This window comes from Sphaeramia orbicularis, chromosome 1 (assembly GCF_902148855.1).
Source record: "Sphaeramia orbicularis chromosome 1, fSphaOr1.1, whole genome shotgun sequence".
In the NCBI taxonomy this organism is placed as follows: domain Eukaryota; kingdom Metazoa; phylum Chordata; class Actinopteri; order Kurtiformes; family Apogonidae; genus Sphaeramia; species Sphaeramia orbicularis.
The window spans coordinates 16,678,827-16,694,604 of record NC_043957.1 but is presented as its reverse complement, the minus strand read 5'-3'; the positions used below and the strand labels follow the sequence as shown (position 1 = coordinate 16,694,604).

The window sequence follows — 15,778 nt, the reverse complement described above, 5'->3', positions numbered from 1 at the left end:
TTGTTTAAAATTAAAGTTTTTGATCGTGTAATAGTTTGCAATGTTGCAAATAAATGTTAATTTTAGACATTTACACTACATAATGTAAATTTTTATGTTTTTATTTTCTAAATCAATGACTAGAAATCTCAGGTGACCCCATTTGAATTCCAGGCAACCCCATTTGGGGTCCTGACCCCAAGGTTGAAAAACACTGCTCTAGACTGATTGGGGTGATGTTATCGTTCATACTTTATCTCTAATTTTATGTTGGAATAATCTGGGGTTTACATTAAAATTACAAGATGTCCACTCCTGCTGAACCTAAACTAAATTTGTGAGATTAAAATGTGATCTATCAAAATGGTGAATGTATGGTTCTGTAGTTTTGTCATGAAAAGAAAATCCCACATGCATTAACAGCACTTCACAGGTGTCACTTGAGTACTGATAGATATTTATTAGAAAAGAAAAGCAAAGCATTTATACAAGCCACGCAGTTGAGCTAACAGGCTGTGAACTATGAGACATGATCAGGTTTTCAGTCTGGCATTAAATAACAAAAGCTACAATCTGCAAGCAAAAGGAGAGAAAACTATGTACACACACAAAAAAGAAAAAAATGTTGACAGTGTAACATCAAGAATTCAGTATTAGGCTGAGGCCCCTTTCTGGACTTGAAGCGGTTGAGAAGGTCAAAACAGGGTTAAAAAGTGTGGGTAAAAACAAGTTTGGAGTGTATGTGGCTCAGGAGTCGTTCTGGTCTGGCCATTGGCTCATCAAGTGTGGTCATAGTCTGAGGGAATATTTGAGGATTACACATACTATCAGGACCTACAGTGACTCATGTACTGCATGCCTAGTCTACAAGAAGAATACACACTCTACCTGTTTACACAAAGTACTGTAGTAAGACAGGGAGTACACATGGGGCCTAACAGGGGACTGAGAGACAAGCATGTACAGATGCTTCACCTGACACCTCCCAGCCCCCTGCACTACACTAATAATCTCATTAACCTGCACAGGCTTTCTGCATTTCATCCAGACGTTCCCTCTTCACAGCTCAGTGGCATGTTTCAAGCCCCGCCCCTTCCACTGGACCACCACTGCACTGTACTGTGGAAACAATACAAACAGCAGCCAATGATGAGAGAATTTTTTTTTGATCCCAGTTGAATAATGGTCAAAAGTTGTCCCATCATTGAAGGCTGTATGCATTGTTCCCAATGTCAAGTCCCATGGTGGACCATGTGACTGGGCAGGACACCCCTCGATGAAGGTACTGGCTTATGGGCACTGGAGGAGAAACCAGCCTATCACAATGCCTCATGCACGCTCTGGGCTCTACGCCACTGAGCTGGTCTTCCCGCGGCGGTGTTTCCGAACTTCCTCCATCAGGTCTTTCAGATACTGGATCTCCCGGTTGATGGACTCCGCCTTTTCTGTCAGTTCACGGTTCCTCTTCTCCAGTTCTTCGCACTCGGTGTTCAACTGCTCTTGCTCAACCCTTTTCTTCTGTCGGTAGCGTGTGGCCGCCGTCTTGTTCTGCTCCATCTTCTTCAGCTTCTTCTCCACCACTTTGGGAGCGCCTGACACCGATTTGACCCTGGGGGCCTTGGCTGAGGGGGAGGAAGTGGCGTCGGGCTCCGGCTTAGAATAGGGTTTGGTCCTGGAGGAACCAGCTGTTGGGGAGGGCGCCGATGGGGAGGAGGGGAGGTGAGATGGCGAGCTGCCCGCGGACTCAATGCCTGAGTCGCTGTCACAGTCGCTTGAAGGAGAAGGGGTCTTAATGGACTGTTCAGAGAGGGATATGAGGGAGGGCTTCTCTTTGTTGGTGAGCACAACCACAATGTGACCAGAGGTAGGAAGGGAGAGCAGGATGGGGCTTGTGGTCTGGAAGCTTCCACTGGGATCTGGGATAATGGTGGCGGTGAGGGATGAAACCGTTTTCTCTCCATCCAAAACATCCACTTCACTCCCCAGCTCCAGGGTGTAGGTCTGAGAAAGGGGGGCAGGAGATGGAGCTGGGGAGGGGGGCTCGGACTTCGTGACAATCTCCATTTCCTGAACGGGAGCCGCCTCGGTCTTCTTGGCCTCGGCTTCACTGGTGAACGGGACCTCCAGAGGGAGTGGGGGGATACTGGGCAGCGGCAGAGCCAGCTCGAGGCTGTCGTGTGGGGCGGGGATGGTTGAGTCAAAGGCGTCCAGATCCAGATCCATGTGGGGGTCGAGGGAGGCCAGGAGATCCTCAGGGGAACTGGGGGACTCGTCGGATGAGCAGGAGCCGATGAGTGACTCCAGATCAAATTCACTCAGGTCAATCTTCTCTGACATCCAGTCCATACCCGCAAAGGCATCATCTGTTAACAGAGATTTCAATCATTTACAATTTATCAACAGAAAGAAACACAAAAGACGGACTCAATGTACTTTAAGGGCTAGGTATTGAAATGTAAGACGCAATAACTCAAATGTAAAAGACACACCAACATTACATTTAAAGCCCCCCCCCCCCCCCCCAAAATGTTGTCTTTCATTTTGTCCTTCTTTCATTTTGTTTACTTTTAAGAGCTTGTGCAATATGCTATAAAATAAAAGGAGTGTAATCTGATTTTTTTTTTTACTCAAGTCAAACACTGTATGATGTGTGATTATTTGTGGATTTAAACTAGTCAATGTGGTCAGAACATGAAATGTTGGACATCCATAAATGTAGAAACTATTAAACTCCTAGAAACACTTTGAACAGACACCAATGTGCAAAACAAGTGCCATTACCAAATGATTAAGTTTGACATGTGCGTCACTGTAAGAACAGATAATGTAACCAGTCTGAACCAGTTTCAGCTACAATTACAACCACACCTTCACCCCACCTATTTCTTCTCATTCTGCAGCAACACATTGTCTGACTCATCTCCTACACTGCAGAACTGTGCAACATACCCCTACTTACGCCTTGCTACCCACAGGGAAACACTTTACCAGCACAAACCATCCACATAACTCATTTACTGCCTGGCTGTGAGCAATTAACATTCCAGACCTCACCATTACATGGAAACACTTAACCATTATGAGAACTTTCAGGGAAGTGCTGTGTTTCTGGCTTAACTTTAGTTTGAACATGAATCTCCTTTTTAGATAGATTTTTTTAGATTTTTCACTTTTCATTCATATTACTTTCACATGCACTTTACTCCTTTATTGATTGTGTTTGTGAATCACTTTCGTGTAAATGCGCTTCGTCTCATTTCCTCCCACCTTTGCCATCATCTGCGCCAGCGTGGCCATTGAGCAGATCGTTGGCGGTGAGCCAGGAGAGGGACGACGCGTCCGCGGTAGCCTTGGTTCCCAGAAAGTAGGAGGGATGATCAGGGGGAGGGGATGGAGGTGGAGAGGCAGAGGAGAGAGGAGAGGAAGATAAGCTCTGGTAGGGAGACCAGGATGATGCGTAGGTGGAGGAGAAAGAAAGGGGGGGCGAAGCTGGCGCCTTCTCCTCTAAAGAGGAGGAGGGAGAAAGAGCTTCTTCTTCATCTTGGTCCAGAAGGGGCCCCATGGGGTCAGCCATCAGAAACGAGGACCCTGTGGACATGACATCCCCAATGAGACTCTGGTCCGTATGTGAAACCCCTGATGATTTTAACTTAAATAACACAGATCGGAATATACCACATGGAATCAACATCTGATGCTGAGCAGCACCTGGAAATCTGCCATACAACCCTGAAGATATGCAGTATTAAAGCTGAATGTTGTATTTAGCATCCACAAAAACTACAGCAGAAATAAGGCTTAGTAATAATTTCAATATCTAGTCCAGAAACGGTTCATTTTGCAGTTTATCCCATTTCTCCAACTGTGTGGGACATTTCATTATCAGGCAATGTCGGTCACCACATCCCAGATCTAAACGAGTCATCAAAATCTATGACACAGGTAAAATTACATATACTCAAATGATATGCTAATATGATATATGGGTGGGACAAATAACGGGTGTAGTTGGACTGGAGAGCAATTATGCAGATCAACCAACCTAATATCAGAATAGACTGACCATACAGTGTAACCATTAGATATTCTGTTATGTACATACCACCCCAGATTACATATTACCACCCCTTCTGTGAACGTAGGTTGCAGGTAATTTCATGATTGTGTTGAAAAATTAAACAACGGTTGAGGTTATCAATAACAATTATCTTAAAGTGGTCTTTTCCATTCAGACGAAGGAGCTAAACTTTGTAATTTTCAGTTTTTAGAATCACTGAGCGCTCTCTTCTGTAACTCCTGTGATTTGATAACATTTATTGCCCCAACACCAACCTAAGTACAGGGCCCCCACGTCCTCCAAGGCCAGCTGAGAGAGTGCCATGACTGCTGCTGCTCAGTGGTATCCGTGAAAGGGTGAACAGAAACAAAGGCGAGTCTGATGACGTTAGCAAGTCGAGGGGTTCGGTACTGCTGTCGACGGCAGCAAAGCTGAGGGTGGTTGCCGAGAGAGACCTGAAGAAAAGAAACAAAAGAAAATGGAAACATATTTTAGGGTGTAATGAGGAGTTAGAGCATTTTTAGACCTGGTGAGACATGAGGAACTTTCAATATACCATTGAATATTGAAGATCTTGGTCGGCACCACAACAGACATAACATATTCTTGAGATTTCCAGACAGATGTAAATATGGTGCTTTATACTTCATACTGTATCATACCATGAGGTCACATTACATGACTGCAGGGGGATTTTAATGTGAAAGTGCGAGACAGAAAAGGGGGGTTAATTAATGTAAGTGTGGCAGCTTTAAATGGAAAATGTCAGGTTGGGCAAAAGTGAACTTCGATCAACATCCTCCATCTTCTCTGTATCAAAACCTAAAGCGTGTGGTTTGTTAAAGGTCTTTTCTGATTTAACAGCTAATTTACATGCTGATACTTTTGTCACTTACACAAAAACATGCTCAAAAAACTACAGATTATGCTGCATTGATAACTCTACATTACATTGCAAATGTATATTGTTGATGTTGACATGTTAAGTTTATTTGATTTAGCATTTCAGTTCCAAAAATATTCAAAAGCATTCTTAAATATCTTCACATGTGGGTGGCAACATCTTATCATTGTTACTGGAAATGTCGCCTCAGTGAATGTACTTCCTGAAACATGTTCACATTTCCTGATTGTAAAACAAATAATTACACCTGTACACTGCGGGAGGAGCGGAGGCTAATTTTAACCAACACGTGTCACTCAAGTGTCAAAACTACGCTGACAAGAAACACCACGCCCTCAACCGGAGGATAACATTTCCTAATTTGGTCATACTTTGGCCGTTAACCCCGCCCCCTCCTCTGTGAGTCACCGTACGACGTGGGCGCCATTTTCACAACAGAGACGGAAAAGGAGTGAAAAGAATAGTGCGCGCCATTTTGGACACGCCACGTTGTCGGTAGTCAATGTACACAAACACGACATTTGTTGATAGTTACCGAACAACTCTCTTTTAGATTGCGAGTACAGAAAGCACCATAAAATGGGGGCGAAGTTTTACTGCAACTAAGAAGCATCACCGTGTCAGTCCAAACGGCTGCTGTATGTAATCCGACACCGGCATTCCAAACCAGGAAATCTACCACCGCCATTTACCTTTTAAAGTTATTAGTGTAGTTTTAAGGTAATACAAAATACACAATATAAGAGTGTAGCAAACAGGTCTAACTTTACCAACATCTGTCAATAGTATTTTCGGCGGTTGAGGAAGAAACACTAAACGAGAGGTGGAAAAAGGCAGGAAAATACTTACGCCATTTTGCCAGAAATAGCCAGTGCACTTCGCCGTTGCACTGCCAGGTTTTTGCCGCTGCAGGGATCGCCGCCGCACGCCTTCAGACTGCCATGTTAGCGCGGGAGAGCTGCCACAGAGTGTCGATATTAAGCGTGAATGTTATGGCAAGGAAGAACAAATGTAAAGCGGCGCCGAGGTATATAAGGAACCAAAGCACCGCCGATTGTATCCCTCCGCCGGCACGCCCCAGGGAGCGCTTGTTTCTGTGTGAAGTGGCAGTCCGGGTGGGAGGCGCTTCATCCACAGGCATTAAACAAACACTACGAACCGCGCTGTAAAGCCCAGCTGTAAGAAAAAAATAATAAATAAACGCACTGATGTGAGCGTTTGGTCTGATCGTATGTGTGATTGGTTGGATGCATACGTCTATACCAGATGGAAAAATAGGTCCATATGGAACTTTAAGCACGAGGCCTCCTACGTCAAATGTAGGTCAAATACAGAATGTAAACATTGGGGAAACACATGGCTGTTGTAGGTGTGTAGCAGATGTCAGCTACTGAAAAACTAAAAAATCCAACTTTGTTATTACATAATAGCTTCCACGTTGACAAATACTTACGTTCAGCTCCGTTTATTCACGGATTTGGAATCATATTTAATACATTCATACCTCATGCATTCGTCTGCTTAAGTTTATTTGGGTTATTCGACAAAAAAACTATCACTTTTGAGGATGTAAAATGTCTTAATGTATCTCCTCTTCTAACAATGGAAGATCACCATACTGTACAACTCACTGGCCGAATAAATACAAATAAATAGACACACAGATATGAATTATTATATATTTAATGGTTTTTATTATGTTATTCTATTATTAATTCAACTGTTGTAGTTTTATTTTGAAGCACTTTGTGACCATTGTCTGCGAAAGGGGCTATATAAATAAATCTTACTTATTTATCACTATATGTCAGAATAAAGCAGGTAACACCAATGACTTCAATATGAAAATAATAATAATAATAATAAAAATAATAATAATAATAATTCTCAGGGCTTATAGAAGACATTGAACTTAATTTTCTTCAACGATCTTCAGGAAATATGTAAAATTATGTTGAGTGATGTGAACAAATGTCATTTTTATTTCTAAAAAGGAGATTTTTGTCACACGTTAACACCTGTTGTACAACTAGAGGCGAAAACTGCATTTACATCGGCTGCATTTTATTATGTCAATTACATCTTATACTTCATGAACCTGGTTTTAAGGTCACATGGTAAGACCAGGACTGCCCCCTGGTGGTCACAGTGAGCATTGAAATCCCCATAAATGTCTTTCATCAAACTGAACATGATCAGGAGTTTTAATCTATTGGATTATTGAACAGTTTTGGAAAAAATTAGTGCAATACTGGTAAATACATATAATAACCCTTGTACATTAACTCTGGCCTTGTTTTTGTAATGTAGTCTCTAGTCTGTTTTTCCTCAGATATTCTTAATTTATATCACATGAAAAAATTGGGTTTCTGCAGTCATTTAGTTTTTTCCTTTATTACATTTGTAAAGCAAACTCCTCATTCATTTTTATTTTGTTTTGAAAGAAGGATCAAAGGACCAGAAATCTTTAAAAATAATTGATTTAATGTTACAGCTAGAGTCACTTGAGGAGTGGCGCTGTCATTTTTCTGATTTAGTTTTCATATTTATATATAAAATGAAACCTTATTTCTATCAGAGTTCCTACAAAACTCAGACCACAACTTTATTTTGAGAAAAGGCACCAGTTAAGCCTTTTAACCCCCGACCATTTAATACACAACAGTTCTTCCTTTCCCAATAGCTGTACAAGTGAATTTCATCATATATTTTTCCTTGTGTTCCTCATTTAACTTTCTTTATCATAAATGTTAGATTATTTTTTCTTTCTTACTGTTTGGATAAAATTAATTACCATGACCTTCCCTTTTTTATTAAAATTACCTCTAATGAACACACCCCTTTACATACCTTGTTTCTAGTTACCAAAAATCAATAGTGTGTTTTTCTTGATTTAATTAAATTATTAAACTTCATAGCTTAATATGATAAACGTCACATTTGCTAGAAAAAAGTCTGAAGCTCTCTGAGACAAAAGTGGTGATTATGCGTGACAAAAACCAACAAAATAAGAAAAAAGCTAGAATGTTCTTTGACTAGGATGTTGTAAATTTAGGAAAAAACTCATTGATAAAAAAAACTCAAATATTCTCTGAAATGATAGTCATGAACTAATTTATGAGGAAAAAAAGAGATCTGAGTTGTAGGTGATGCATTTACTAGAAAAAAAACATATTCCCTGAGATTAAGACTGTATATTTTTAAGGAAAATGTTGTTTCAGAGCGACACAAAACAAAACAAAACATAAAACATGTTCTCAGACAGATTCATAACGTTCCCATTTTCTGAGATCTGGGGAACAGCCATGTATGAAATTAAAAAAACAAAACAAAAAAAAAACTGGGGTCTTGTTGTGCAGCTGAAGCGTTTCATAGTTTGTGTATTAAAGAGTTAACCAATCAAATTTTGGACCATTGTTAAAGTATCTCTGCATATTTTGTGCAACATGTAAATATGATGTGGATAAACAAATGAGTTTAATAATTTTTCTGCAAACAAAAACTGCTTATGTCTGCAGCATAATCTGGATTGTTCAAGAGTATAAACACACATCTCTCCATCCTTTGTTCTCATCTTGTTCCACTGATGAATGAGTTCTGTGAAGTGAAACCAACACGCAGAACAAAAATCCACTTTCATCCACAAACAGCGATCCCGGCGCTTCCACTGGTGGTCAAACTGTTCTGTCTGTGGGTTTGTGTGAGCTTCAGTTCTTCTTCTCCTCCACAGTCCGACCAAAGTACTCCTTCTGAAACTGCTGGAACTCCTCCTCGGTGAAAAGAGACTGCGGCTCTTTGGACTTCTTGGTTGGTCGTTCTGGTCGATTCCTGGACTGTCTCCCTGGATGGTGGTTCAAGATCTAAAAAAAAAAAAATAAAATGAAAACAGGTACATATAGGTTAACTCTCCTGTCAGTGCCCCTGACCTGCTGATGAAGATCTGGAGTTGGTCCCCGAGCGCCTTCAAGGGCAGCTCACTACTCCTATTGTCTGCTAATGCTAATGCTAGGTACTGTGTGTGTATTATGGACAAAATGCAGACAGAATTTCCATAAAGGATAGAAAAACAAGGTAATCTTACAGAGAAAGAGGTTAAACCAACACTGTTGCCAAAAGAAAAAAAACAAAAAACAAAACGCCAATTAAAAAAAAGACCTTATAAATTCACTTATAAGTACATTATAACAGAGGATGTTTTCTCCTTGTCTTGTTTAAGTTTAGAACTTTTTTTCTTATTTTATGCATCTCTTTTCATGATTTCTTTCCTGTTTTTTATATTTCAATGTGATAGTTTGGAAAGAAAGGCTGCATCTGTCACTTATTTACAAATATTAAATACAGAGAGGAGTGACATGAGAATTTAACAAAACATTTAGTAGGCTTTGATAAGAAGCCTATTTAACGTAATTACCAAGGCTTTACTGTACCTTCATTTTTTTTTGTTTAAGGACAAATTTCCATGAATGTGTTGACGACATTTATGTAAATTTCGACTTGTCCGAAACAAACTAAAACCATGAAATTTGCATAGTTTTTACGGGAAGAAAAAGAAGGTGAGAGGAACAGAGGGAACATGTAAAACATCAGCGATTGTTCACTTTTCCAGGCCATGATGGTGATAAATTTTGACTCTGGACCAAGAGGAAAGTACCACTAATAAAAGTGTGGCCAATACACAAGTATTTTGTGTATGTAAATGTAATACCACCAAATGTTTGACAATTACGTGTAAAATAAAATGGTATCGCTTGGACAATCTGCATTTAGCATTCTGTTGGACTTTGAAGCTGCATCTTAGGGCAAAGACACACCAGTCAGATTTTTGGCGGTCAGACGTCATCGGGCAGTCTAGCAACGTCGGTGACACGAGTCTGTTTTTTGTGTTCTGTGTGATCGGCTTTCGTTAATGCCGTTGCTATTCTTTTCATTCGATTCAACATGTGTAATCATGTGTAATGTGTAATTACCCAGTCATTCAGTCTGACCAATCTGATTGGTGGAGGGATAGCCCTTGACCAGTGAATCAGTGAACGAGAAGACCAGAATCTTTCTTCTTCCACAAGAAGAAGCTGATAACGCCAGTATCTTCTTATTACAAGCCATCTGTTCAATGAGTACAACAACAGTCCTTCTTGACTACTCAACACTCTCTGCTGACAACGACAACTGATGACAGTGAGCTCTGTGTTTTGGTCTAGAGAGATGTTCTGTCATTTTCTGTTTTACATTTTTTGGACCACAATACAGAATAGCGCCGCCGGCTGTTATGGAGATATTACGTCTCGCACAAGCGCAGAACATACGCTCAAGTTAGTAGTCGATTTGGTGTGTTCTTCACACTTTTTTGACCGTGTTGAGTAGACTGGAGCCGACTGATCAGTAGGGCTTCCTTTTCTGGTGACAATCAGCAGTCGATTTGGTGTGTCTTGGCCTTTAGAAGTTTTTGGAATGTACAGGGTGGGGAAGCAAAATTTACAATGAACATTTTGTTGTTTTTTCTCAGCAGGCACTACGTCAATTGTTTTGAAACCAAACATATTGATGTCATAATCATACCTAACACTATTATCCATACCTTTTCAGAAACTTTTGCCCATATGAGTAATCAGGAAAGCAAACGTCAAAGAGTGTGTGATTTGCTGAATGCACTCGTCACACCAAAGGAGATTTCAAAAATAGTTGGAGTGTCCATAAAGACTGTTTATAATGGAAAGAAGAGAATGACTATGAGCAAAACTATTACGAGAAAGTCTGGAAGATACTATTAAAGAAGAATGGGAGAAGTTGTCACCCGAATATTTGAGGAACACTTGCGCAAGTTTCAGGAAGCGTGTGAAGGCAGTTATTGAGAAAGAAGGACACATAGAATAAAAACATTTTCTATTATGTAAATTTTCTTGTGGCAAATAAATTCTCATGACTTTCAATAAATTAATTGGTCATACACTGTCTTTCAATCCCTGCCTCAAAATATTGTAAATTTTGCTTCCCCACCCTGTATAATATTAAGCCCATCATTGATGATAGTAAGTAATGATAAGTGAATTTCTTTTTCTTTACCTTCAATGTGTCAGAATCTGTTGCTTTGCTGACATTGGCCATGAAGTACCGGAGGTTTACGCTCATCTGGCTCTTCTTTTGCTTCTTCCTGAATTCATCTATGTTTAAAAAAAACAAAACAAAAAAAACAAGCAGATCAAATCCAGGTAAAATGTTGCTGATGTAATGATGCTGGTGTAGACAGGAGGCTTTAGTGCAGTTCTGTTGGTTCCTCCACTGATGTTTGAAACAATATTAAACCACAACACACAAGCACGTATGGAGCTAAAGCACAAAAATATCCAGGAGCAGCATGAACCATGTCAGCGCTGCCGTGTTAATACAATGAAGATAAAAATACAATTTGTGAAAAAAAATATGTGCATCTGTAATGAAATAAAAAGGAATTGATATGTATAACTTATGTTGTGCTGGTCATTACCTCCGCCAAGGAGGTTATGTTTTTGCCAGGGTTTGTTTGTCTGTCCGTTAGTGTGCAACATAGCTCAAAAAGTTATGGACAGATTTTGATGAAATTTTCAGGGTTTGTTGGAAATGGGATAAGGAAGAAATGACTAACTTTTGGGGGTGATCGGGGGTGGGGGGGCCCACTGGGGGCCCACTGATCAGCCTTGGCGGAGGTCTGCGCTCTCCGAGTGCTTCTAGTTCTTTCATAATTTACCATTCAATTTGTTAATGAACTATACTATTATCATTATTTATGCATCTACAAACAGGCAATGTGACACAACAACATGATTTTTCACAGTAAGAGATTATATAAATACAGTTAAGACCAGCTTCCGTTAAAACTGAAAACAGATTTTACACATAAATTAACAGTGTGTGCAGTGAATTAATAGCATCATTTCAATTCCAACATGTTGACACTGATATATTCACAATAGTCCTGTATGACATAACAACCGTCCCTCATTCCATCATATTTAATCTGTCAAGTGTTTGATTTTAATTATTTTATTTAAAAAGAGATTCACTGTGTTCATCGACATTTACATTTGAGGTGAACTGTCCTGACACGATGACTCCTGCCCTGATGACTAGACTATTAAAAATCCACTTGCAAAAACAGAACGAAAAAGCACAGATTTGATTCTGAGGTAAAAGTAAATGTATGATGTGTTATGAGTGAATGTGATGACTGGAGCTCAAACTAACTACAGTACAACGAAGCTAATAAACTAATATAAAAGAAGCTTTAAAAGTGAGGGTGATCTCCCTCCTCCACTGTCTAATGACTATGTTTGGATCATGATGTCTCTATGGATTGGATATGTACCATCTATATTATGAAAGCCAAATGGTGGATGCTTGTATGAGTGTCTGGTGATTCACACAAAATCCAGAAAGAGCTGACTGCTGCAGTTTGGTATATTTATGCATTTTTGGTCAAGGAACAGACTAGCAAAAACAGCAAGTTGATAGGATCAATATTTCGGGAGATATTAGTAATTCTGAAATACAATAGCCCAGGGGTGTCAAACTCATTTTAGTTCAGGGGCCACATTCAGTTAAATTTGATCTGAAGTGGCCCGAAGCAGTAAAATAATAACATAATAATATATAAATAATGTCAACTCCAAACTTTTCTCTATGTTTTAGAGCAAAAAAAAAGTAAATTTACATGATGAAAAGGTTTACATTTACAAACTATCCTTTCAAAAGATGTGAATAACATGAACAAACTGAAAAAATAGTGTAATTTTAACAATATTATGCTTCAGTTTATCATTTACACATGTTCATTATAACTTACAGATCACAATGGATCAACAAATACATAAAACATTTAATAACAGGCAGAATCTTGGTAAAGTTGCACTTCAGATGTTTCAAAATGTTCATATTTGTTCAGGTTATTCATATTTTTGTGAAATTATACTTTGTTTTAGTGTAAATACATGAAAATATTTACAAATACAAACAGAAACATTTGGAGTTGTCATTATTTATATGTTATTATGATAGTATTTTACTGAATCCTGCCCACTTGAGATTGAAGTAGCCTGAATGTGGAACCTGAACTAAAAGGATTCTTAATATCTTCAGTGTAATTTTTGCATTTTACAAATTAATCCCAAGGGCCGGACTGGACCCTTTGGTAGGCCGGATTTGGCCCCCGGGCCACATGTTTGACACCTGTGCAATAGCCCTACAATCACGTTGCTATACCCAGAACGCTTTGGCGGTGACTAGTGGACAAATGAGGTACAGCATGCGTGAATACACAACAGCACAAAAACTACCACATCTAGAACCCGTGGATCCCCCACAGGTCAGCGCGTTAGTGATATTGTATGAATAAAGAACTGAAGTGGACTATTAGATGAAGAATTTAGGAAAATGTATTAATTAACATCAGCTGAGATTGAATATTACATACATACTGTACACAGAACTGCATATTCTGTAATCATTCCTCACCAAAGGCTGCAAAGTTAGCGATAATTGGTTCCTAATTTCAATATAAATTGTCGAGTTAGAACTGAGCAGACTAACATTACTTTCTTTCTAGTTTGGACATTTCCCAGACACATTTAAACACAATACAGCTAACAAATTTATGGCAGCGTAACTTAAGACCTACAATATCAAATTTTATACCTTTTAAAGATTTTTTGTAAATTCAAGACTTTTAAGACCCCACAGGAACCCTGTAAATGTACTTCATAAAGCACCCTCTTCTCATCCAGTCTGATGGTTTGGTCCATGTCCAAAAGCAGAATTAAAACACAAACACTACAAACACACTGACCCACTGCAGATCTGATCCTCTTGTCTTTGACGGTAGCTTTGCTTTTTCCAGGACCGAGGCGACCCTGCAGCCGTTTCACCTGTTTGGTGACCCCCTGCCTCTTCGTGCTCACCAGCTCCATCACAGAAGCCGAATTCGGGGTTGACTGCTTCTTCTTCTGCACTTTACTGGCATCTGGATCACAGAAAAACAGAGTCTTTCAATGAATCTATGGACAGTTTGGATAACCAACATAGAATCTTGAAATACAAAGTCAGCAGTTAAATATTATTATTCTCACATTTAGTAGTATACATTTCAGCTAAACAAATACAGACCTGGTTATGCTTCTGTGTTTGGATGTTCTTGGCTTGTTTTTTACCACAAGTCAAAAATCATAAATTAACCTTCAAGATCTGTTTAATCATCAATAATATACACTAACCTAGTTTTGTTAATCCACAAACATGAGCTCAGACTGATATCATTTTTAGAGTGATTTAATGGTAAAAAATTAGGAGTGCAATAGTGGTGGTTTTTTAATGCTTTCTCTGTATAATATTTTAATGTCTCAGACTTATCATGCTCATGCCTTTATGAGATGCTTACAAAAAGGGATTGAATTTAATGTTGGACGTTCTGTTTCTGAAATGGAACACTGATTTGCACAGTGGAGTAAATTTATGTTAAGTTGTTTTAATGTTATTTGAAGTTAAAACTGTTTAACAGCATATATCTTGTATCCGTATGATGTGGGGTTCAGTTAACTTTGCACTGAAACAGCCCGTAAAATGTCTTTAAAAAGCCTACTTTGAACTCACATTTAATAGCGTGTAATTTATCATACTTGTGTATCGGTAGTGTTATGTTGAATCAGCACTTACTCCTAAAATCAGTCTTTCTCAGGCAAGTCTGCACTTCTATTGGAGCAAAGAAGACTTCTGATTGATTTTCCCATTTTTTCCCGACATAAAAATCCCTCATCACATAAGAACATTAGACATGTGAAACTATGCATTTATTAGTGTGAGGGAGTTGCATTCTAACAATGTTGAAGGCCAGTACATGTAACCTGCATAGTATGTTTTTTTGTATATTTTTTTAGAAAAAGTTAGGCAGATGTTTAACTGTATGTCTGACACGGCTAACAAGTCAAACAAAATCACACTCCTTCCCCATGTGATTTGATGGGATCTGCTCACTGTAGTTCAAACGAACAACAGTAAAGGCATAAATATGACACAACGATCAACAACAATGACTTTTCTGTCATCGCCTGTTTGTTTAAAGGAAAGAGGGTCAGAAATGTTTCAAGTACGGCACTGATGCTCCGAGCTAGCATTAGCCCGGCTAACGTTAGCCGGGCTAATGCTAGCCGGGAACCGTCACCAGAGCAAAATGAGTCAAAAACTAAACTGACCTTTAATATCATCACTGAGCAGCTCCAGACCTCTTCTGATCAATGCCGCCGACATCCTGAACAATCAGTTTATACGAAATTATCTTCAGGTATCTACAAGTTTCACCGGCAACAGTCTACTTAAAGATCCTGCACATGTGAATCTATCAACATCCGGCAAAATTAGCATGTGCACGGATGGAAACGATCCGACTGGAAACACCCACTGTGAGTATATGTTTCCTACTGGGCAATTTAGAGACAGACCGTCTGTCCAATAGTCTAATGTAGTAGTAGTAGTAGTAGTAGTAGTAGTAGTAGTAATAATAATAATAATAATAATAATAATAATAATAATAATAATAATAATAATAATAATAATGTAAAACTGTATTTACTTATTACATATTTACTCATTAAATAAACAGACAACTGAAGGAAGAAAACTGGATAAAGTAATGAAAATAAGATAAAACCCCGTCAACTGCCTATAACCAAACGCAACATTTAATTTTGATAGATCTGGTCTGTGTTGGTGCAACTGAAGATCTCAATTTCAAGAACAGCACATGTTTGACTCTGGATAACATGAAATATTTCTTTGATCAAAATAATCTATAATCAAAAATAAATGCTGCTGAATAT

At 39.0% G+C, this 15,778-nt stretch overlaps 2 protein-coding genes across 3 annotated transcripts; both read right to left on the bottom strand.

The window, feature by feature from the left end:
* Positions 1–415: 415 nt before the first annotated feature.
* On the bottom strand, positions 416–5,955 carry atf4a (activating transcription factor 4a). 2 transcript variants are annotated; one of them, XM_030163125.1, is made up of 5 exons: positions 5,790–5,955; positions 4,312–4,491; positions 3,247–3,567; positions 1,280–2,342; positions 416–1,249 (listed from the first exon to the last, which is right to left on the bottom strand). In XM_030163125.1, exons 2-4 carry the CDS (start codon positions 4,358–4,360, stop codon positions 1,327–1,329), a joined length of 1,386 nt encoding a protein of 461 aa, XP_030018985.1. In that variant the 5' UTR covers positions 4,361–4,491; positions 5,790–5,955; the 3' UTR covers positions 416–1,249; positions 1,280–1,326. The 2 variants fall into 2 exon arrangements, with proteins under 2 accessions (XP_030018985.1, XP_030018929.1); XM_030163069.1 differs by having other exon boundaries at positions 416–2,342.
* Positions 5,956–7,327: 1,372 nt separating this feature from the next.
* On the bottom strand, positions 7,328–15,332 carry rps19bp1 (ribosomal protein S19 binding protein 1). Its single transcript, XM_030122788.1, has 4 exons — positions 15,155–15,332; positions 13,756–13,929; positions 11,001–11,098; positions 7,328–8,800 (listed from the first exon to the last, which is right to left on the bottom strand). The coding sequence occupies exons 1-4, from the start codon at positions 15,207–15,209 to the stop codon at positions 8,648–8,650; spliced, it is 480 nt and encodes a 159-aa protein (XP_029978648.1). The 5' UTR covers positions 15,210–15,332; the 3' UTR covers positions 7,328–8,647.
* Positions 15,333–15,778: the final 446 nt, after the last annotated feature.